Source organism: Psammomys obesus, unplaced genomic scaffold, assembly GCF_907164565.1.
Source record: "Psammomys obesus unplaced genomic scaffold, mPsaObe1.curated_primary_1811, whole genome shotgun sequence".
Taxonomy (NCBI): Eukaryota; Metazoa; Chordata; class Mammalia; order Rodentia; family Muridae; genus Psammomys; species Psammomys obesus.
The window spans coordinates 11,893,760-11,918,044 of NW_026590062.1; the positions used below are offsets into that span (position 1 = coordinate 11,893,760).

General features: G+C 49.0%; 1 protein-coding gene across 2 annotated transcripts in view; it reads left to right on the forward strand.

The window, feature by feature from the left end:
• Bcl7a (BAF chromatin remodeling complex subunit BCL7A) overlaps window positions 1–20,454 on the forward strand; it is a 31,424-nt gene extending 10,970 nt beyond the window's left edge. The window contains exons 4-7 of one of the 2 annotated variants that reach the window (XM_055606399.1): window positions 7,114–7,281; window positions 15,676–15,797; window positions 17,449–17,558; window positions 19,490–20,454. In XM_055606399.1, the coding sequence (XP_055462374.1) occupies window positions 7,114–7,281; window positions 15,676–15,797; window positions 17,449–17,520 (362 nt within the window). In that variant the 3' untranslated portion in view covers window positions 17,521–17,558; window positions 19,490–20,454. Of the gene's footprint in view, window positions 1–7,113; window positions 7,282–15,675; window positions 15,798–17,448 lie in introns of both variants that reach the window. The other variant, XM_055606398.1, reaches the window with a different exon arrangement.
• Window positions 20,455–24,285: the final 3,831 nt, after the last annotated feature.

Sequence of the window (24,285 nt, forward strand, 5' to 3'; positions counted from 1 at the left end):
AACTTGTGTCCCATCCACCAGGGTGTGCATGGGGCCACACTGTAGCCAGCCTCCTGTTCTCACCTTGTCTGTGTCTCTGTCTCTCCTCCCTTATTATTGAGAGGAAAGGCTCAAATTGCACTCCCGTGGCTCTGTGAAATGTCCATAAAATGCACACACCTTATAGCCAGCCCCGGCCAAAGCACAGGCCAGGCACAGCCTATTCCTTCAGGCCTCCCCTCTCTCCTGGTTGCTTTTGTGAAAATGATTTAGCTTTCTGTCACTGTAACAAAGTGTTTTTTTTTTTTTTTGTTGATGCTGTGCTTTGAAAGAAAAAAAGGTTTATTTGGGCTTATGGCATCAGAAGGCTCAGTCTATTCAGCTGATGGCATTGTTTTGGGGGCCTCTGGTGACCTAGCACATCATGGTGGGAACAGCAAGGTAGAGGAAGCTGCAGGCCAAAGAGGAAGAGGAATGAGCTTTTTGGGGGGACTAGCGCCGGTAATCGCAGTACTTGGGAGGTAGAGTCAGGAAGATACAAGTCTAGGGACAGTCTGGGCTGTAGTGAATTCTCGGCCACCCTGGCCTACAAAGTGAAGCAGTGTTTCCAAACCAAGCTGGGGCCAGTAAGACAGGTTTACCCTCAAGGGGACTCCCTGAGTGGCCAGAAGGCCTCCCCCCAGACCCCACCTCCTAAAAGTTTCTACTGACTCCATCCACATCAAGCTGAGGATTTAGCCTTTAACACATGGGCCTTGACCTTTAATAGTCAAACTATAGCAGCTTTTGATATTTATAAATCAGAAAACCTGCTTTACTGCTGTTGTCTGAGAAGTCAGGTGTCAGCAGCAGCTGGCTTAGGCAGGAACAGCTTTTATCCCTTAGGGGAGACATGGCTGCTCTAGCCCTCCTGGTCACCCATCCTCTCTCCATTGACCCTAGCAGAATCTGCCACTCTTCTCTCTCCTCCCCCTTCTTTTCTCTTTCCCTCCCTCCTTCTCGTTCCCCCTCTTTAGTTTATTTATTTAGTACTTGTTTGTTTTGGTTTTCTTTTTTGAGAACAGTGTCTTAATATTTGGCACTGGCTGGCCTGGAACTCCTACATACACCTACTGGGATTTTCAGGATTATTGTATTGGGACGAAAGCCATGTACTGCCACACCTGGATACACTTATCTGTTATATGTACAGATGACATAGCAAACACGTGGAAGTCACACCTCTTCCCCAACCATGTGGGTCTTGAGGATTAAACTCAGGTCACCAGGCTTGGTGGCAAGCACCTTTATCTACTGAGCCATATTGACAGCCCTCTCCTGGGGATTTTGTTGTTTGTTTTTTTGAGACAGTGTTTTGCTGTATAGCCCAAACTGGTTTAGAATTCACTATGTAGCCCAGGCTGTCTTCAAACTTGTAATTAATGATTTTCCTGTCTCTGCCTCCCAGGTACTGGATATCCGTCCTGCTTTTGATCTTTCTTTATGTGGGGGGCAGTGAGACATATGTTTAACACGGTGTCAGAGACACTCGTGGGAGACTTGTAGTTTTCTCCTTCCACCAAGCAGGCTCGGGGGATCAAACACAGGTCATCAAGCTTGAGGACAATCACCTTCACCCACTGAGCCGTCTTAGCGGCCCACATAGGTGCTTGTACATTCGACTACTCTAAACCTGTTGTCCAGCGAGATGGTACTGATCTAGTAGGTCGCTTGAAGTCAGAAAGGCAGGTGGCCGGATCAAGTTGCTGATGCCCTCAGAGACAGCCCTGCCTCGTCCTGGGAATGCAGAGGGGCAAGTACCCGCACGTCTTAGCTAACCAGCTAACCTAGGTTACTATTGCAGTGATAAACGCAGTGACCAAAAGCAAGTTGGGGAAGAAAGAGTTTATTTGGTTTATGCTTCCACATCACAGTTCCTCATCAAAATCAAGATGGGAACTCAAAATAGGGCAGGAACCTGGAGGCAGGAGCTGATGCAGCGGCTGTAGAGGGGTGCTGCTGACTGGCTTGCTCCCCTGGCTTGCTCTGCCTGCTCCCTTATAAGACCCAGGACCCCAGCTTAGTGATAGTTCCACAGATAGTGGACTGGATCCTCCCCCACCAATCGCTAATTAAGGAAATGTCCTACAGGCTTGCATACAGTCAAAGCTTAGGGAGTTGGGGTTCCCTCCTCTCAAACGATTCTAGCCTGTGTCTGGTTGATATAAAATTATCCAGCATACCCCATTTACCCAAACTGACCATACTGGATCCACAGTCTCTGGCACCTAATCAAGAAGCCCTGTTTCTTACTGACTTGGCTTCATAAAAACACAGTGGGGGTTTTGCTGCTGGTTAATGAGCAAAGAAACACCCAAGATCCCAGTGAGTACAGCGCCACAGGTTTGTAATTCCTGCCCTCCAGAGAGGGAGGCAGAGGTATCATGAGTTGGAGGATGACCTGGGTCACATGAGACCCTGTCTCAAAAAGCAAAAACAGAACAAAACAAACCCTGCAACAACAAAACAAAACTAGGGTTGAGGACATGGTTCTGTGGACAGAGTGCTTATCTGGCATGCACAGCTCTGGGCTCTGACCCTGTAATGTGTAAACTGGGTGTAGGGGGTCCAGGTCTGTAATACCAGGAGAATCAGAAGTTCAAGGTCATCTTCCACACAAGTCCCAAGTTCAAGCCTAGAGTTCATGAGTCAGAATTCATTTCCTTTTCAGGGTAAGATATAGGATATGGCCTGGTTCCCTGGCATTCTGAAGCAGCCCCCTCTCTGACCTTTCCCAGGACCTCCCCGCACTGTGTCTTCTTGAGTTAGTAATGTAACTGCCAGCCTTCTGGTTGGTTTTAACCTGTAAAATGTGGTGGCAGCGCCTGCTTCGTGAAGTCCTTGTGGGGATTAGATGAGACAATCTCTGAAGAGCTTGGCATGCTAACAACTACATTATGAAGCCATCACAGTGTGCCAGGCGTCTCATGACAAGGTCCATTTCACAGATGAAGGATTAGGGGCAACCAAGCATGAAGGTTTGGGGACAAATGTGGGCCTGGCAAGAGTGTTCCGGAAGGCTGGGGAAGGGGCACGGCAGGAGCTGAGGGGTCGCCGGAGCTGGAGTCTTGTAGTCTACAGCTTCAGCCGTGTCAGCTGAGGATCACGGTTTCCAGGCTGGGTCCCAGCATCCGCAGGCTGGGACCTCCACAGGCGTTGATGCTTACTGTCATTTATTAACCGAATTTTCACCACACGGGCATTTGGGTCTTGACCTAGGAAAATGTAGACTCTCTTGAAGGTAAATGAAGAGAGTGCATATTTTCCACGTCAAGAATTCACAAGAGGATGCTTTTATGTAACTAGCATTCTAGAGTACAGTCAAATGAGATCAGCTGGCGCTTGTGACTGCTGCTCTCAACTAGGGGTTGAGGGTTGCTGCACGTAGGGTAGGAGACATACACCTGTAACCCGAGCACTGGGGAGATAGAGAGAGGATGATCGGGAGTTCAAGGTCATCCTTAGTGCTGTAACAAGTTTGATACCAATATGAGCTGTCTTATACAAACAACAGATAGCTCTGACGGATCAGTTATCCTCAGCTGTACAAATTTTGGTAGCAATACCAGGTAGGTAGGTACCCATCCGAAAGTGTTGATTAAATGCAGTGTCAGGACATAGTCATCCCTCCATAATCCCCAGCTACTCAGAAGTTGAAGCCAGAGGATTGCTTGAGACCCTAAGTTTGGGACTAGCTTGGACCACATGACAAGACTTGGTTTTCAGTCTTGTGGAAGTGTAAATGGTTTTATCAATGCATGGCACAGAGTTAGCTACCTAGAACTCTCGGAGTGCCTCTGCCCTCCTCGCTTTGACAAGGTCCCGTGTGTAGCATCGCCTCAGATTATGGTGCTGTGCATTTTGTTTGAGGCAGTGTGAAGTATGCAGACTTCTCAGCATGAAGTCCTGGTTGGCCTGAACTCACCATGACCTCAAATTTGCACTCACCCTCCAGGCTCTGATTGTGAGCTCCATTGCTCGGATTGTGAGCATGAGCCGCGGTGCCATTTCTGTAAGATCACACCGCTTGGGTGACTTTGGTCTAAAATGACTGTGTCCTACTTACCCGGCAGAACAGAAACCATGATCAGAAGGTGGTTTCCAATTGCATGACGGATGTGCCGATTCACGTATCACGCCTGTGATTCTCCCAGATGTGGGAAACTCAGCTGTGATTTGTGGTAGCTGGGGACTGTGTTCATGCTTTCCTCTACAAAAATAAAATAAAATGACTGTACCGAGGAAGAGGGCTCAAGACAAGGGGAGGTGTACCCTGCGCCCAGAGCTGCCTTCACCTTAACTGTTAGTGCTCCTGCCCCATGACCTCTTACTTCTTCATGCACAGCGTGACCAGCCCCATCAACTCCCGCTTCAGATATTGTCAACAATAGGCCATGTTTGCCACGTGGTTTTTAACATACCATTTGAGATTGACATCTCATTTGCATAAAAAACACACATCTCTTAGGTGTGAAGCTGATGGCGCCCCATCACTTGTCCAAAGCTGAGCTAAAGTACATTTCCCCGCCTGTCTTTGCTTAATCTGTACCTACCCATTTCAGCATACACTGCCGCCAAAGGGTGACCTTTCCCCAGACCTGCTGTGCCATTATCTCTCCTAACAAAATTAACAATGATTCCTTAATAACTTTAAGAATCCAGACCATGGCCAGGCGTGGTGGCACACACCTGTAATCCCAGCACTTGGGAAGGCAAAAGCAGGCCGATCTCTGTGAGTCTGAGGCCAGCCTGGTCAAAGTCAGTCCAGGACAGCCAGGGCTACACAGAAGAACCCTAGCTAAAAAAAAAAAAAAAAAAAAAAAATCCAGACCATATACAAATTCTCCAATTATTCCAAAATGTGTTATAGCTGGCACTTTCCAAATTAGATCGAAATAATTCCCACTCATCATATTCACTGGTTGGAGCCCTTACATTTCTTAGTCTATAATAATGTTTTCTATTTCTTCCTTTATTATTTTGTCATGATGGGGATGGACCCCCATGGTCATGTTCTTCCACGAGCCACATCCCAGTCCTCTTTAAAACTGACTTCTGGGCAGACAAATGGCTCAGTGGGTAAAGGCACTTTCGGGTAAGGCCTGAAGACCCAAGGTTGGATTCCTGGAAAATTCGTAAATGACAGGCTGGTCTCTGGCCTCCACGCAGGTGTGTTCCCTTGCACACAAAATGTATACACCCCAAAATAAATAAGTACATAAACACTTCCTGTTTGTTTGTTTTTGAGACAGGTTCTCACTAGTCAGGCAGCCTTGGCTGGCCTGGTCCTCACAAGAGATCCATCTACCTTCTGTCTTTTGAGTGTCAGGACTAAAGGCATCGCCACTGAGTCTGATCAAAAGCAATAAAATCTAAAGTTATTGGTGGGGTGAGGGTGGGGCTAGGGTGATGGCTCTTGTTAGGAACTCGATGTTCTTCCAGAAGACCCAAGGTCAGTTCCCAGCACACATGTCAAGTGTAACTCCAGCTGCTGGGGGTCCAAAGCCTCCAGCGGGCACCTCCACTCACGTACACACAAACCTACCAGCTAACTAAAGTAAATCTTACAAGCACTGATTCCCAGGGTTGGAGAGATCAGTGGCTAAAAGCATCTCTTGTAGAGGACTGGGGCTGTTTATGATCGAAGGCGCCCCGTCACCTACCTGCAGCTTGAGCTAAATGTACAGTTCTCCACCTATCTTTGCTTAATCTGCACCTGCCCGTTTCAGCATACAGAGCCAAAGGGTGACATCAGTCTCCACATTGAGACAGATAAAGAGGCGAGAGGCAATGGCACTGATGGTTAAGTTGGAGACAACCCTGGGTCCCAGGGTACACTTCCCCTTGGGTGTCCACACAATCACCTGTAAGCTCCAGTTTCAGGGAGCCTTCCCGTCTCCCATGTGTGTATACATGGTTCACATCGTACATGCAGGCACACACATAAGTAACAAATCAGTTACTCTTACAGAATGATTTCTGGTGTTCTTCCTACCTTGTTTGTTTCATTCATTCATTCATTCATTTATAGACAGGTTCTCTCTAGCCCTGGCCGGCCTGGAACTCACAGAGCCTGCCTTTGCCTACCCGGTGCTGGGATTAAAAGTGTGGCTCTCCCTTTTATTGTGGACCAATAGGAAGCCAGTCTGCGGCTTATGGAAATGAGGTGGAGTGTTGTAGCGATAGTACTTCATGACCAGAAGCACAAAACACCCGCTTTTCTCCACCCAGAATTGGGTCTCATAGGAGCCCAAAGGTTTGTTTGTTTTTGATCTGGGCATGGTGGAACACACCTTTAAGCCCAGCATTTGGGGGGAGGCAGAGGCAGTTTGAGGCCAGCCTGCTCTACATAGCAAGTTCCAGAACAGTAGGGCTGCATAGTGAAACCATGTCTACAAAAAAGATTTACTTATTTTTATTTCATGTTTGTTTGCCACATATATGGAGGCCAGGAGAGGGTCAGAGCTCCTGGGACAGGAGTTTCAAATGTTTGTAAGCCTCCATGTGGGTGCTGGGAGCCAAACCTGCATTTTCTGGAAGAGCAACAAGTGTTCTAAATTGCTGAGCCAGACCTCTAGTCCTATGTATCCTTTTTTTTTCTTTTCTTTTTTTTTTTTTTTTGTTGATAACCCACTGAATCCAATTTGCGCTGCTCATATGCTCTCATATACTGGGTTTGGCCCAGTCCATTGAGCATGGTCAGCCTACCAAAGGCCGAACCCTTAAAGAAGCCGAACTCTTTCCCAAGAGTCAATAGCCCCTCCTCCTTGAATGCTGAAGTGTTGACTGGCTTGATCCTTAAGCAGCCAATGAGCTGAGCAGCTGTCCGTCATTGTTTTTGCTCTGATCCTTCTCAGTTCTAACTCCTACCAGTCTTTCTGCTGCCATTTCTGCCCTGGGGGGAGGGGGGCCAGGCATTGTGGGAGAGGTGTTAAGAAGAGGTAATCAGACTAGCTCTGAGAATCCCTTGTTTCACAGGCTATGAGACCAAAGGCATTGAGGCATAGGAAAGCTACCCCCTCCCGCCACACAGACGGCAAACAAACACACTCTCAGCACTTACGAGATGTCAACCTGTGCTCTCTTCCTGTGCAGATGATAACAGCAACCAGAGCTCCATAGCAGACGCCTCTCCCATCAAACAGGAGAACAGCAGCAACTCCAGCCCTGCTCCAGAGCCCAACGCACCTGTGCCCAGTGATGGCACCGAAGCCAAGGCTGACGAGGCACAGGCCGATGGAAAAGAGCAAGCTGGAGCTGAAGGTACTTATTCTGAGAGACAGCACTGAGGCGCCGCTTCACAGCCAGACAAGCCACAGGTGTTTCAAGAGAGCTTTGCCATGTGCCAAGCCAGACCATGACTGTAGGACTGTAGAAGAAAAGTGCGGCCTGGTTTAGAGCCATTAGAGAGAGAGAGATCAGACAATTGGGCCGGGTTCAATCCCAGGACCCCATAATCTGAGAATATGGCACATGCCTGTGGTTCTAGCACTTGGGAGGGTAGAGGCAGGAGGATCAGGAGTTCGGGGCCAACCTGGGTTTGCATGAGATCATATTAAACAACAACAACAAAACAGATGGATCTGGTAGTGCATGAAAAAAAAATCAGCCCATCGTGGTAGCTCAGGAAAAAAAAAAGTCAGTGCACACCTTTAATCCTAGCACTTCAGAGGCAGAGTCAGGCAAATCTCTGAGTTCGAGGACAGTCAGGACTACACAGAGAAACCCTGTCTTGAAAAACTAAAAAAACAAAACAACAACAAAAAATCACTAGAATTAGGAAAGGGAATAAAAGTGTTATTGAATTATGAAGGTGATTAAGAGAGGTTTCCTTGTGGTGACGTAAAGCATGTGAAGGTGGAGTTAGGCAAGTAAACAAGCCAGAAGGGCCGGCGGGCTGTCTAGGAGAACATTGTCTGTAGATGAGCAGGAGGTCCTGAGGCAGAGGCAAAGTCAGCGTGGCAAGCAAGCGAAATAATAGACTGGGAAAGAAAGCTAGAGTCAGAGAGGGTGCTCTGCTTCAAATGTGGTGGTCTTACAAGGCCATAGCCCCTGGCCTCCTGTGGGCAGTGAGACAGTCAGGGGCTGACATCACCTGAAGAGTTGAGAAACGATGATGTAATGCTTAGAGTGGAGGCGGCAACACCGTCATGAGTCTGAAGCGTTGTCTGTTGGAGAGTGTGGTGGCTAGGCCAGTGCAGGAGCAGAAGAGGTGCCACAAGGACTGATAGAAGGGTGTGGTGGCAGAGAGCTGTACTCCCAGTCCAATGGAGGAGGGCACGAGGTGGCCAGTTCGAGGCCAGCCTGGGCTACAGAATTCTGAGCTGTAGAACAAAACAAAGAAACTTGGAGAGCTGGTTCAGCAGTGAAGAGCATTGGTTGCTCTTACGAAGGACCCAAGTTTGAATCCCACATTAGGTAGCTCACAACTGCCTGTAGCTCCAGTTCCAGGGGATACAATCCAGTGCCCTCTTTTGGCCTCCAAGGGCACAGTATGTATATGGTACACTTACATCTAGTGAAAATGCTTATACATATAAAATCTAAAAAAAAAAAAGATAAAAGGCTAAAGATGTATTTCAATTTTAGAACTCTTGCCAGTTATGCAAATATCTGTCTCTCTCTCTCTCTCTCTCTCTCTCTCACACACACACACACACACACACACACACACACACACACACACAGGAGGTGGGACACTGGGGATATAGTTCAGTTGGGAGAGTGCTTGCCTAACATGCAAGAAGCCATGGATTCTATCCCCAGTACCTTTTAACTGGGTGTGCTGGTGGTATCTACCTGTAACCCTACCACTTGAAAGATGGCAGTAGGAGGGCCAGAAAGAAGTTCAGAATCACCATTGGTCACATACTGAGTTCAAGGTTAACTGGAGAAGCGCTTATTTCTTTGAAGAAGAGATTTTTTTTTTTTTTCCCACATTGTTTTCCACTTGACTCATCCATGTTGTTGCCTAGGCCAGGGAACTTTTGAGGTCATGGTCATGGTAAAGAGAGCCTGGAGGGTTGGGAAGCCTTCTTGGCAGTTATGCCATCTGACCCAGACTTAAAGGATGAATTGATGTTACAGAAGGGCAGCTAGTCCGGTCAAAGGGACTAAGTTCCCAAAGTGATGTGACAGGAGCAGAGTGCAGAACGTTGGAGTGACTGACTGGCCACAGAGCCGTGTGTGAGGGAGCCCATGAGAGAGTGCGGAGCAGAGGCTGGAAGCTGGAATTTAGAAGGCCCACCTGGCCAGGAGGGTGGGCTGGGGAATATGCAGACCAGGCTTCTGCTGGAGGAGTCCTGAGAGCAAGAGGCCTGTGTGCGAAGTTGGCCCTTGGGTAGGGAAGAAGTGGATGTGTGGGTCAGTAGACAGAGGGCCTCAGCTAGGTTTTTATTGTGATGAAACACCATGACCAAAAACAGCGGGAGGAAAGAGTCTCAGTTCTGTACCACAGTCTGTCGTCAAAGGAAGTGAGGGCAGGAACCGGGAGGGAGGAACTGCAGCGGAAGCCATGGAGGGGTGCTGCTTACCAGCTTGCTCTTCAGCAAGCTCAGCCCGCTTTCTTACAGCACCCAGAACCACCTGAGCAGAGGTGGCGCTGCCCTCTGCTGGGCCTCCTACCAATTCAGGAAATGCCCTACAGCGTGTCCACAGGCCATTCTAATGGGGGCATCTTCTCAATTAAGTTTCCTTCTTCCCAGATAACTCTAGCTTGTGTCGAGTTGACATAAAAACTCACCAGCAGTGCCAAGTGGTGGATGCACACATCTTTAATCCCAGCACTTGTGAGACAGAGGTAGGCAGATCTCTGTGAGTTAGAGGCCAGCCTGGTCTACAGAGAGAGTTCCAGGACAGCCAGGGCTACACAGAGAAACCCTGTCTCAAAAAAACAAAACAAAAACCCAAACCTCCAGCGTACAGGCAGTGGTTTAGATGTTAGGATGTAGAAGGAAGTGAGTCTTCCACCCCAGGTCTCCTGTGGTTGCATTCGTCCACCCCAGGAAGCAACAGCGTAGCTTGCCTACCATGCATGAGGTCTTGAATCCCACACCTTACACACGTACACACACACACACACACACACAAATGTGTCGGTCCTGCTGGAGTTCCCTCCAAGGAGATCACGGATAATACGGCTCTGCTGGAGCAAGGGTTCTGAGCTCAGCACTGTTGGTTTTGGAGACTGAGGAATTCTTTGCTGTGGGTCTGTTCCGTATGTTCAGGATGCTACAGAGCTCCCTGATTTCTACTAGTAGCTCCCTGCCCCCTAGTATGGCACACACAATACAAAAGGAAATTTCCTTGTCATTTTCCTGGTGGCTTTGCTAAAGCCCTCTGCCATTTACATCTGTGGGCACGACCTCTCGTCTCACCTTGGGGGGGCCCTTCCAGTCAGGGCATGCCCACTAGGCTTCCCAGCATCTTGCTGGTTAGATGCTTTAGGCAGAGGTGGAGGGGCTGGGCTGGGCCATGGCCACAGCTAACCTGCGGTTCTCTGCTAATGGCCTTAGACTGGCAGCATCGACTCCCCTGCACCCACCAGCTTTCTTGTTTTTAAAATGGGACAGATAAAAGTGGTTTCCTTTGTCAGGTTGTAGCAAGGAATGAAGGAAGTGGAGATATCTGCAAAGCGCTCGGCAGAATTCTAGGGTGGAGGAAGGAGCTGGAGAGCTGTGGAGAGCCCCCTCGTTCCCCCTCTGTTGGAGGAGTTGTTCTGAGGTTACCGGGGCAGCTGTGGTCATGTCTGGATCCGCCTCAGTTCCTTTCCTAACCTGCCATCCGGCGATGGCCCTATTTCCCACATATTTCACATCTGGGTCCTCCTTCCCCTAACAGGCCAGTTTCGGCTTAGCTGTAAGAGTTAATTGTGGTGAAGCCCTGTAGCGGCCATCTTCTCTCCCCCACACCCCGCTGCTTCAGAAGCTGTATAGCCCAGATGGGAATCGTGCCAGAGTCTCCCAGTCATCTCAGACCTCTGGGCTTGTACCCACCTGCCCCAGCTCCCCATGAGAGGGCACAGCACAGGACCCACGTGTCCTCCCTACAGGTGGGCAAACTGGGACGGGGTGGGTCGGCCACCAGCTGCTGACCTTGCTTTGAACTTGTTTACTGCCGTGTGAGCTCAGGGAATGACATAATGTCCAAGCTCCCTGGACTAAATTTAGGCCCCGGGAAAATAATTTCCCCTGGGTGAGTTCCAGAAGCTCCAGGACGCTCAGAGAACAGCCTGCTGTCCTGAGCCCTGGCACGCTGCGAGCTGCACCGCTGGCTCCCTCTGAGCCCGCAGGCCTGGCTCTCAAGGAAGCCTCGAGCCTGGGCATGCCTCTGCCAGCAAGCGGGCAGCATGGATCTCTAAATCTCTGGTGACTGGCTGCCTTGGGAGCAGCAAGCCCTCCTCCCCCTCCATCTGCAGAGCTCAGTGCATGCAGAAAACAAACTGTGGTCACAGAGGCAAAGACACCGATAAGGCAGACTTTTTAGGTCAGTCAAAATGTGTTTTGTTAAAGCTAACAGATTATGAAGTAGAATACAAAATTAATGTGGATTTTTTTTCTTCCTCTTTTTTTTTTTTTTCCCTTTCTTTCTAAGCAGAGTATCGTGTAGCAGCAAGGGCTAGTCTTGAACTTCTGACCTCTATCCCCCACGCCCACCTGCTTTTTTTTAGGCAAGGCCTTACTATGTAGTGCTGCTGGCCTAGAACTCATGGAGAGCCTGAGTGCCACCGTGCCTGGCCCTCTAGCTTTTCCTGTTTAAGAACACTTTTGTGTGTGAGTGTTTTGCCTCTAGGTGTGTGTGTACACATGGTTATGGCTGGTGCTCCCAGAAGTCAGAAAGGAGTGTTGGACCCCCTGGAACTGACATTACTGATGATTTCCGGCCACAGCATGGGTGCTGGGAATCCAGCCCAGGTCTTCTGAGCCATTTCCCTGGCCCCAGCTTCTCCTTTCTAGTAACATGAAATCCAGGCCCCAGGCCTGTTGTTGCCCACCTATAATCCCAGTACCCAAGAAGCTAACGCAGGAAGATCACGGATCTGAGGCGAGCTGGGGCTTCATGGCTTCATAGCTTCATTGTAAAAACCCATCTCCAAAAAGAGACAAACAAGCAAAACAGAAAGTCACATGAAACAAACCATTTTCAGAGTGGTAAAGCTCAGCTGCAGGTACCATGCTTAGTCTGTGAGAAAACCTGGGCTCAACCCAGGACCCCAAAGAAAAAAAGATTGGTTCACTTAGAATGAACCATTTCTAGGTGAAAAACAGTTCACTGGCATCTAGAATGTTCTATCACCTCTGTCTAGTTCTAGCACATCTTCCTCAGGCCACAGAGAAACTGCATAATCCCTCTCCGTGCCTTACTTCAGCTTTCCTTATGCAGTGCAGTGCATGCGTGCTTGGGTTTTGACCTGTTGTGGACATTTCACATGAAGAACAATGTGTGCCCTGTGTGCCACTCTGGCGAGGGGGTCTCTGTTGTTTCTGGTGCTGAGTTGTGGAATCCAGGCGAGCCGGCCGTTGAGCCTCTGAGCCAGTCTCCTGTCTCTACCTCCATGACCTTTGTGAAGGGTGCCGCTGTGGCGTTCATATTCAAGACTCTTTGAGTCCCTGGTTTTCAGTCCTTTTGAAAGCAAAATATCTGGGTTAGGCCAAGTGTGGTGGTGCATGCACTGGGGAGGCAGAGGCAGGCAGACCTCTGAATTCAAAGCCAGCCTGGTCTACAGAGTCAGTCTCAGGCCTGCTGGGCTACACACAGAGACCCTGTCTTAGGGGAAAAAAAAATGTAGGGCCTGGAGAGATTGCTCAGTCGTTCAGAGCACTGTCTGCTCTTCAAGAGATCCTGAGTTCAATTCCTGACAACCACATGGTGACTCACAACCATCTATACTGGGGTCTGATGCCTCCTTCTGTCATGCAAGTATACATACAGATAGAGTACTCATACATAAAATACATAAATAAATCTTTTTTTAAAATAGAGGTCATGTTTAAGTCTTTGAGAAATTACCATTAACATGGATTTTAAAAAGATTTATTTATTATTTATACAATATTCTGCCTGCATATATGCCTGCATACCAGAAGAGGGCACCAGATCTTATTACAGATGGTTGTAAGCCACCATGTGGTTACTGTACAGGAAATTAAACTCAGGACCTTTGGAAGAACAGCCAGTGTTCTTCAGAGCCACCTCTTCAGGTCCCATTAACATGCATTTTCAAGGCTAAACTGAGAAAGTTCAAGTCTGTGTCCTAGATAATCCATCAGTGACTCCCATCAAGGGTTAATTTGTGTTTGAGGGGTTTGCTTTTGAGACAGGTTGTCACTATGCAGCCTAGACTGGCCTTGAACTTTTGATCCCCCTGCCCCAGCCTTGCAAATGCTAGGTTTATAACCGTGTACCTCCATGACTGGCCAGTTTGGGATCTGTCCATGCCATTCCACGTAATCCTCAAAGTCACTGGACAGCGTGGCTTTGTCAACCTTGTGTTTATAGGGGTGGCAGAGATCTTAGAAAGTACCGGGTCCCAGTGTTTGAACTTAAATCTGTCTCCAGACTGATTCCTTCTGCGCCCCAGGTTGTATGTGGAGCACCACCTCGTGGCCATTAGAAAGCCCAGTGCCACGTGACCAGCCACGTGAAGGCAGGCTGTTGGTGTGGGTAGTGGCAGGGTGCTGGCCCTGGTACTGGTCCTGCCCTGTCACTGTCTGCACCCCCACCTGCCACAGGCGCTGGACAGCCACTGGCTGTGTGCCACAGTACTCACATGGTTTTCAGTTCATGCCTGGGTTTTGTTCTTTACTAGTCCTCTGCCTCAGAAAGTAAGCTGTGGTTGCTTGGGCTTTTTTCCAACATTACTATAAAGCTTTCTTTTTTTTTTTTTTTTTAAACCAGGGTGAGGCCTGGAGAGATGGTTCAGCAGTTAAGAGTGGCTGAGTTAGATTCCCAGCACCTGTGTTGGGCCGCTTAGTACCACTTTGAACTCTAGTTCCCGGGAATCTGACACCGGTAGCCTCTGTGGACTCCCTCACTGAGGTGCACATACCCTTCTCCAATGATTAAAAATAAAATTTAAATAAAGTCAGGGTGGCCTGTCATGGGGGCCATGTGTGAGCAGCCCAGGCCCAAATGGATTTTGTAGTGTCTCCTTCCATGAGTCCCAGAATCTCTAGGTAAACTTCAGTGATCCTCTTCCAAGCTCACATCACCTCTCCCAACGTACACCTTCCTTCAGCCAAAAAAAAAAAAAAAAAAAAAAAAAAAAAAAAAAATTTGATGTAGGGTGAGAGGGAGGCAGAGGCTTGGCAAATAGCCCAGCTGATTAGTATCATCAGATAAATGATTACTTCCCAGACTCGTGTGTGTAGAGAATTTGTAAAGATGTGCAAATTATCTGTTCCACTGCCATCTAGAGAGATTAAAAAAAAAAAAAATCATATGTATATGAGGGAACACTCTAGAAAGGTGGGGCCAAGCACCTTAAAATACTGGTACGTGTATCTTAGCTTTCAGTTGGGTTTAACTATGCTTTTTTTTTTTTTTTTTTTTTTCCCCTCAGCGTTGACCATTGCTTGGGTCACCAGATTCATCCTTATTATTAAGAGAAATGTTGGGCTAGGGACAGTTCAGCTGGCAGAGTTCTCACTGGGCCAGGTATGCCCAAAGCCCTGGGTTTGGTTTTCAGCACCAGATAAACTGACTGTGGTAGTGACGTGTGGACCCCAGCACTCAGGAGGTAGAGTCCATAGGACCCAAAGTTGAAGGTTATTGTCAGCTACCCATAGTGTCTGAGGCTGGCCTAGCATCTTTGAGACCTGTCTCAAAGGCAAAGGGTGACAGCCAGCAAGATAACTCAACGGGTCAAGCTGCTTGTCACCAAGCCTGACAGCTTGAGTTCAATCGCCAGAACACACATGGTAGGAGAGAACTCACCACGCTGTCCTCCATATATGACCTCCATATATGCACTAGGGCATGCAGGCACGTACACTGAATAAACAAACATGAGTTTTTTGTTTTCTTTCTTTCTTTCTTCTTATTATTTTTTAAGATTTGAGGCTGGAGAGATTTCTCAACAGTTAAGAGCATTTGCTGCTCTTGCAGAGGATCGGGTTCAGTTCCCAGCAAGTGCTTGGTGACTCAGAACCATCTGTAACTCCAGTTGCAGGGGATCCGTCGTTCTCAAGAAGCCCTGGCCTCCGCAGGCAGTAGGCACACATGTGGCACACAGACATAGACTCAGGCACAACACCCATCCACGTAAAATAAAAATAGAAAACTTGTGGAAGTGCTTTGTTTTCAGCTCCCTCTGACATTAGGAGAATGCTAGCTCTCTACAAAAGCCTGGTGAAGTCTCCATGGCTATGGCTTCCCTGTTGGAGCAAGGAGACAGCCATGATTGCTGTAGTGCCTGTTGCCCAGCAGAGGGCACCAGACACTGACAAGAGAGAGGAAGAGGGTGGGAGACCCATAGAGCCCACTTGTGGATTGCCTTGCCAGCTTATAACCAAGAAACTTCCTAAGCTTAAGCCCCTTTAGCTCCAGAAGCCCTGAGCCACAAGACTACCCAGATCCTGGTATTTTTAGTACTTGGTACATCTACTGCTACTTCTCTTGTGTCTGAAAACAGCGTCTGTTGTCTTACTTTTTGCTCAGATGCTTCTGACGAGCAGAATTCACAGTCTTCGATGGAAAACTCAGTGAACAGCTCAGAAAAAGTGGAACGGCAGCCATCTGTGGAGTCGGGCTTGGCAGCCGAACCTTCAGCAGCCTCTCAGGTACCTGCAGCCAAGCCTCAGTGGGGTGGGGCTGGGCTTCTCTGGGGTAGCACGCTGGAATGCTGTTCCTCCCTTGAGCAGCAGCTGAAAGTATAACCCTGTGTCACCTGGGGCCACAGTGATGTGAGGGCCATGTGGTTCTGCTTCAAGAAGCCTCTGGGTGTCTGTCATTCTAGTCTCAGCTTGTTGATGGTATTTATTTGGGTCCCATGAAAGCATCCCTTCATCCCAGTGACCCCACATCCTTTAAGGAAGATACAACCTCAGAAACCTAAAGGTCAAATTATTCTTTGGAACTTTACATGTGATCCAGCCCCTGCTCAGACCCCTTCTGTGTTGTACCTAAGTGTCGACACCATTCCTGGATTGTTCGATGCAAACCCAAGGCCCAGGGGCAGGAGGCACATATGATGGAGTCTAGCCTGAGGTTCAAACCCAGCCCCAGACAACTGGCGGTGCACACCAGTAATCAATCCCAGCTGCTTGGGAACTTGAGAGAGGAGATCACAAGTTCAAAGCCACCCTAGGAGACTTACTGAGATTGTATACTTCTCTGCCAAGCCTGGCCTATGTCCCTTCCGCCTGGAATAGGACCAGCTCTTTAGTGGGTGTTATGCTAACTATGATGAAGAGGTGCCAACCTAGGTGCAAGAAGGGCACTAGGAACCTGGGCAGTGGTGGTGCACCCCTTTAATCCCAGCATTCAGGAGGCAGATCTTTGTGAGTTCGAGGCCAGCATGGTCTACAAAGTAAGTCCAGGACAACCAGTGCTACACAGAGAAACCCTGTCTTGAAAAACGAAAACAAAAGAAAAAGGGCACTAGGCCTGGAGAGAAAGCTGTCTCAAACATAATAGGATGGTGGAGGGAGGGAGTCACCCAGCCTTCCCAGCCTTGGTGAGAGGTAGGCCTTGTGTTTTAAAGTCAGTGAAGCAAGTGTTGGAAGCCTTGTTCCCACCAGTGGTCTACAGCTTACGGAGTAGGCTCAAGTGATGTTGAATGACACTTGTATAGAGGCAGCTCAGAGAGACAGACTCTAACAGCTACAGTAGGTAACGGAGGGTTGTGGCAGATGGAAGGAGGAGGCTGTAACAAAAGAAAAGACTTCTTGGGGATTTGGTGACAATAACAGACCACTTTCCTCAGAACAATGTCTACATGTCCATTCAACAAATGCTGAGCATCTGCCCCAAGCCAGGTGCCTACATGTAACCTAGGGGACAATAATCCATGCAGCAGAATAGCTCTGGGTTTTTGGGAAACCGTCTTAGGGGTAGAGGTAGGGTTGCAGAACCAAACCTTATGCTTGGTACGTTCCTCTACAATGCATCACAGACAGGAGACTAGTCACAAGGGAAGCTTGGTCCAGGCTGTTTGCAGTCAAAGGCAACAAAGCTCAAAACCCACAGGGAATGGCGTGTGTGATGGTTCAGAGTGACAGTGGTGTTAGGCCCGGTGGGGTTGGGATGCTCTCCGAAGCGTTGGGAGTTCTCTGTGTGTCTGGAGCCCCCTTCCTCCCCCACATAATTCAGTTCTCTCTCTCTCTCTCTCTCTCTCTCTCTCCTCGGAAGCAAACCCACTGGCCCACCTCTGTCCTGGCTGCCCTCCCTGCTTATACTGCCCCACTCACTTCTCTTCTCTCCCCCTAAAAGGACTTGGAAGGAGCACCGCCCTCTAAAAAGATGAAGCTGGAAGCCTTGCAACAGAACTCTGAAGAGATGTAGATGGCCAGTGGAACTCTTTGGTCCATGTGTCATGGCAGGTACATCAGCAGGCTTAATTCTAGACCGTTGCCCAAGCGGTTCCTCTTGGGTGCGAACAGAACTAACGTTTCAAGTTTACTAAGTGCAAATCCAAGAAAAAAAAACAAAAACAAACAAACAAGAAAAAAACCTAGAGCGGCGGAACTTCTCAGACACTGACGATCTCTGTCTGCTGTGAAGCGAAAAACTCGAACCTTCAAGTGACTGTCCTTGGGGAGGTGGGTGGACAGCTCAGGAGTGTCTGCACACTGTCTCGGAAGCCAAGATTACATTTGTGTTGCTGCTGTATCCCCCCACCCCCACTCCCACCCCCTCCTGCCCCACTTCTCTATTTAATGATATAAGCTATTTGAGGGTGGTGCCAATCAGGAATTTGCTTTTCATAGGGGCTTTTGACTCTTCAACCAATTCCTTCCGCTTTCTTTTTTTGTGCCTTGTACCCTAGAGGTGACCTCTGGCATGCATCCTGGTTTTCTGCATCTCTCATGGCAAACCGCTCACTTGTTTTGGTTGGCTGCTGCCCGCTTCCTGCCTCAAGACTGCTTCAGAGCTGGCAGGGCACAGCAGGCAGGAGATTAGGCACCTTCCAGTGGCCCCTGGTTCAAGTGGGCAGTGTTTGGGCACACCCTGAGCCCCAACTTCCAGGGCCCCTTGGGCTGCACATGTCAACCCCATTTCCCAAGGGCTAGCCTCCTTGGTTCAGGGCATGCCCTCACCTCCTGGGGCCGTGGAGGCTAGGGGTTGGCAAGCCACAGAAGCCCAGATCGACATGCAAAGCCTTTAGCTTCTTCTGGCACTTCTGCCCTCTCTGCCCCTACGATAGCCACCACTGGCACTGCTCCCTCCAGGCCCTCCGAAGACAAAACGACTGACTGCGAGCTAGTCTCCTGAGGGTAGTACAGGGCTGCGGAGGTTAGGAGCAGGCAGTGGGGATAGCTGGTGCTGAACTCTCCATTGGGACATAGCTTGGATTTCAAATCCATGGAAACCTGCTGCCCTTTGTCCCTGCCCCCCCTCACCCCCAAAAAAAATCCCAGGCGAGATGCTTCTGGCATCATGTCCTGACTCTCAGAGGCAACAGGTGGATGGAGCCTCATTCCCAGCACGTGCTGTCGGTCTCCACTGGGGAGCAGACCCGAATGATTGGGCCTCAAAGGCCAGAAACAAGGCACCGAAGGAACTGGGAAGATTTGCACACCCCCCAGAGAGGAGCCACCAAGGCTCCCCCTTCCCCTGCTCTTGCACGGAGACAGCTTTCTGTCACTCGGTGGAGACCCCGCCCCCTCGGACGGACTGCCCAACTGTTGAGTTCTGAGGCCTGGTTTGCTCTTAATTCCTCCTCTACAGGACCCCTCAGACCTTAAAGCTTCCCCTACGCTTTCTTACTGCACTGGAGTTCTAACTCCCTATGAGTTGTTTGTTGGGGGGGGCGGGGTGTTTTTTGTTTTTGTTTTGTTTTGTTTGCTAACTGGTGCATATTCAGGTACCTCCTTTTGACGTGTGGATCTTTCTCCTGAACACCATGAGAAGTGTCTGCCAGGCTCCATTTTCTAAGAGTTTATGAGGGGACAGCTCCTCTTTCTTCTTTTGCTTTCAAGGGAGCTGTCTATTTCCTGTACTTCAAGAAGAATCAAAATGTTCCTGAATTTTAAATACCTCATGCAAAAAATATCTCCTGAAATAAGGGAAGAAAAAAAAAAACTTTGAAAATCTTAATGTTGAAGTTAGCAATGCTAAAATGTTTCTGTCTTTAAAATTTTATTTTTTTTTTGTACTTAGCGATTTTGCCCCTCAGGCAGTCAGTTCTGTAAGGAACTGTGTTCTGCATCTTTGCTGGAAAGCAGCTAGATGTATGACCTCCAACCTATCTCAAGGTCAAGGCGGCTTTACCTCCAGATTCTAGAGTTAGGGCAACATTTTTCTTTTGCAGCAAAGCTCCATGTCGGTGAAAGATGAATTTGGATATTTATCTCTTTTTCTGGGAAACGAGAGGTTACCACGTAAACAGCTGAGGGAGAACCCAACACCTTCATCCACAGAGCCGGCAGGGCGGCCAGGCCGCCTGCACCTCTTCTGGCCACTGCAGCCTCCTCGGACAGTCAGGAGGAGCTGACACAGTCAAGGATGGAGACAACAGTGAGGTCCACGGTACCAAGGCTGTCATTAGTTTTTCTCTGAAGTGCCTGAAGGTAGGAATGGGCCGTTGATGAAGACCATTCGGACGCTCCCCAACGGCCACGCCAGGCAAAGAGCCAGCAGCCCTGCACTCCACGCTGGCCAGGAAAGCCTTCCATGCGGAGCGGTCAGACTGCAAAATCCAATGTGCTTCCTTCCCTGCCACGGTCCTCTCTCTGGAGCCCGGTGGTCCCACCCCTGAACCCCTCACCCTCATCCCCACCACTAAATCTAAGACCTTTCATCTGGCCGAGCCAGGGGCAGGGGATCCTAAGCAAATGCCTTCCGTGGACATCAGGCCCCATGGCCTAAAGGGCTCCCAGGGCAAAGTTCCCCCAGAACTTGAAGCTGGGGGAATGGCGGCTACACATTCCACAAAGTGCGGGCACTTACACCCACATCCCGGAAGGCTGTATAGACCGATTCTTAGAGGGTGGGGACTGCCTGTCATCAGACCGTGTCATGGTTTGGAATGTTAAGTATTGCCGAGGACCTGGTTAGAGGTATAAAGACCTTTTTTTCACTGTTACCTAATTTTTTTTTTCCTCTTACAATTTTTTTTTTTGGTGTGTTGTACAGCAGTATAATTTTTCACTTATTTATTCCATCAGTAGATATTGTTTGTACAATGGTTTCATTTCAGAAAATAAAAAAAGTTCAGATCATGAGTTTGGTGGCTTAGCCCATTGTAATAAAGAATAAAATCAGGTGGATAATGAAGATCTGCCTCCCTGGCTGCTCAACCTTCTTTGTACAAACCTATTAAGTTCCTTGTAAAGGCTCAGTAACACGCACCTTTAATCCCAGCACTCAGGGAGGCAGAGGCAGGTGGATCTCTGTGAGTTCGAGGCCAGCCTGGTCTACAAAGTGAGTCCAGAACAGCCAAGGCTACACAGAATAACCCTGTCTCGAAAAACCAAAGAAACAAAACAACAACAAACAGTTCCTTGTAGGAGACCACTGCTGGCCAGAGTTACGATAGCTGCCATTATTAAGCACCAGGTGGGTGCCAGGCAGCCACCAGACACTCCTGTTTGTGGGTGGGTGTTGCCAGCCACCTTGTGCACAAGAGTAAACAGCAAGGTTGTACCTTGTCCAGCTTTTGCAGCCAGCCAGGTAGAGCTGTAGTCTAAAAGCTCTGCCTGGGAGCCAGGAGCTGTGGTGCAGGCCTGTAATCACAGCACTTGGCAGGCTGAGGATTACTCAGAGCCCCAGGCCTGGACTCCTTAGCAAACAGCAAGCTTGCCTGGGCTACATATCAAGACCCTGTCTCAAAACAAGAGCCCTTGCCCAGTGTACTCGAGGCCCTGGGTTCAGTTCTCAGCACCACATCAAACGGAATGCTGATGCGTGCCTGCGATCTCAGTATTAGGAAGGTGGACTGGAGAATTAGAAGCTCAAGCTTTTCCCTAGCTGTATAGCAAGTTCCAGGTCAGCCTGTAATACATGACACCAAATGAGGGGGGGGAAAAAGAGTCTGTTAGGGTAGCAATTCTGGTCATCAAAATACTGCCAAGGATGAGGATCAAAGGTTTGAGCCAGCTTGGACTGTACCTTTAGAAAGAGCTGAAGCCATACCTCAGCAGTTAGCAGCACTTGCTGACCTTTGCACAGGACCCAGGTTCTGTTCCATGCATCCACATGGCAGCTCCCAGCCATCTGTGACTCCGGTTCTAGGGGATCCAGCACCCTCTTCTGACCTCTTCAAGAACCAGGCTTGCTGTGGTGCACATTCATATACATAGATCCAAAAATATGTACATAAATAAGTAAAGGTATTCCACTGGGGGGCTGGTAAAGATGGTCCAGAGCGGTGGCTTTCAGCCTTCCTAACACTTCAGTACAGTTCTTAATGTTGTGGTGACCCCAACCATAAAATTGGTTTTGCTGCTACTCCATAACTGTAGTTCTGCTACTGTTACGAATCATAATGTAAACATCTGTGTTTTCCGAAGGTCTTAGGTGACCCCCAGGGATCACCGCCCCCCCTCCCCAGGGATCTCTACCCACTAGGCTTAGAGGCTAAAGGCCTTTATCACCAAGCCTAATGAACCGAGTTTGATTCCTGGGCCCCACATGGTAGAAAGAGAGAACTGAGCTGACACCACAGGCTGTCCTCTAACCGACACCCACCCACCGTGGCACATGCATATCTTCACTCACGCACACAAAATAAATGCAATAAAAATAAAACTAAAGGGTTAGAAGCATGGCTTGGTTGGTGGAGTGTTTGCCTAAGCTTGAAGCATCCTGTCTTAGAGCCATATGGACAGGTAGGTGTGTGTGTGTGTGTATGCACATCCTGTAATTCCAGGGGTGGGAAGATCAGAGTTCAAGGCCATCCTCAGTTCCCAGCATCACAGATGCCTCTTGCAGGTCCAGGGAGGAGCTTGTCTCTCTTTTTTTTGTTTGTTTGTTTGTTTTTTGGATTTAGCGCTTTTGTTTTTGGGGGTTCGTTTTGTTTTGCTTCAGGTTCTTTTTTAAGACAAGGGTTCACTCTTCAGCCAGGACTGGCCTCGCACTGCTCTTTCTCTTTCTATCACAGGGTGCCGCAAGCCTGAATTTTTTCCTTTTGTTTTAAAGCAGGGTCTTGCTATGTAGCTGAAATTGGTTTAAAACTTGTGACCCTCCTGTCTCAGCTTCTGAAGTGTTAGGGTTGGACATAACCATGCCTGGCTCAAAAAAAAAAAAGGCGCCCCTCCCTCCCTCCAGATCTGTGTTCCATCCTGGTCACCGTTGCTGTGTTCTCCACTGCAGGAGGCTCTGACGCATAGGAGGGGCCTGGGTGGGCACGGTCGGATGGCAGCCTCTTGCCTGTCACTGGGCATCAGTCACCAGTGGTCAGGCCCCAACCAGAACCATCTGGCTTGTTCTCAGCATTCCCCTGTGGACCTTTTCCTGCCTGTGTAACCTCACTCCTTCCAGCCGAAACCTGGCCCTGGTCCCAGCTGGCGAGCTTAGCAAGTCTGTCCAAGAGGTCTGGGAAGGCGAACATTTCCTCCTTGGATCTGCGTGTCCTACCCGATCCAGTCCTTTTTAATCATGCATCAGGGTTTATACCAGAATTGGTTGCTCAGCCAAAGCAGCTCCTGCTAGGGAAAGTTCAGCTGTACAAAACACAAATCACAGGGACCTTGTTTACTTAACCGGGGGTGGGGGTGGGGAGAGACCGTTATCACAGCTGGTGAACACTCATGCCTTGCTTGCTGTCCCTGCATCCACACAGCTCCCATGCTCCAGCTCCAAGAATCTTGCCCCTTCTCTCTCCTACCCACGTCTCTAGTCCCCAGTTCTGTTTCTGTTCCGCTTCACTTTCTCCATGGCTCTGGATCTCTCTCTCTCCCCCAAGACAGGATTTCTCTGTGTAGTCTTGGCTGTCCTGGACTCACTTTGTAGACCAGGCTGGCCTTGAACTCACAGAAATCCCCCTGCCCCTGCCTCCCCGAGTATTTCAGGCGTGCACCGCAGCGCTTGGCTCTGGATGTCTCTTGACTGGAGCTGCTTTCTCTGATGTCTCCCTTCATGGAGGTTAAATCATGCACAGAACAGTCGTTTGCTGAGCACCACTGTGAACGGGTCTCTGGGTAGCTATGACTCATTCAGCAGAAAACTGAGCCAAAGCCCAGAGGAAGGTGCCCAATCTGGGTCAAGGAGTGAAGCAACTAAGACAGTGGAGAAAATCCAGGTAGACAGCCGACACACTTTTTGCCCAGTTGACTTCGCCCAGTTGTCTGGAAGGAGTAGCTGGTAGTTTCTGAGCCAAGGCTCTGCTTAACTAAGGACAGTGTTGCCAGTGAACAGCATGGACTGAAAAAGGCTGCACCAGAAGGAGAGGCAGGGCAGAAGGCAACTGGGACAATAGGCCTAGCATTGGTAAGAGGGGCCTGTGTATCCCCAGGTGAGCTGAAGATTACTATCTTGCCACCAAATAGCCGGGATTGGTCAGTGGGCTGAGAAAGGAAGACAAAAAAAGCCAGAAAACTCAAGTCTGAAGCCAGGCACAGTGTCACACACCTGTAGTCCCAGCACTGAGGAGGATCTCTGTGAGTCTGAGGCCAGCCTGGTCTACAAAGTGAGTCCAGGACAGCTAAGGCTACACAGAGAAACCCTGTCTCAAAAAAAATAAATAAATAAAAAATAAAAACCTCTTCTGTGCTAAATCAGCAATGTTACAGAGGTCACTGGTCAGTCGTAGAGTTGAGGCTAGATCTTAGATCCTATAGACAAGTACTTTGTCCAGTTGCATTTCTTTCTGCCTCCACCAGGGGACTCTCTTCATCACTGTCTTTCTAATGGTTACTCTGGGTGGTCCGGTGGACATGATCCCTCCTCTAGACTACAACTATTGGTTCAGGGATGGATGGATGAGCTAAAGAAGTTCAGTGAGAGTCAGCCCTGGCAATTTCAGAGGCACTGGTGAAAAGATTGCTTCTGGAGCCTGTGTGCAGCTTGTTAAATGTGAATGAAGCCAACACAAAGACGGTTAGGATGAGTTTCATGAGCACAGCACTTGGGAAGCAGCTCTAGTTGTCTGTCTCCGCCGTGTTGGTC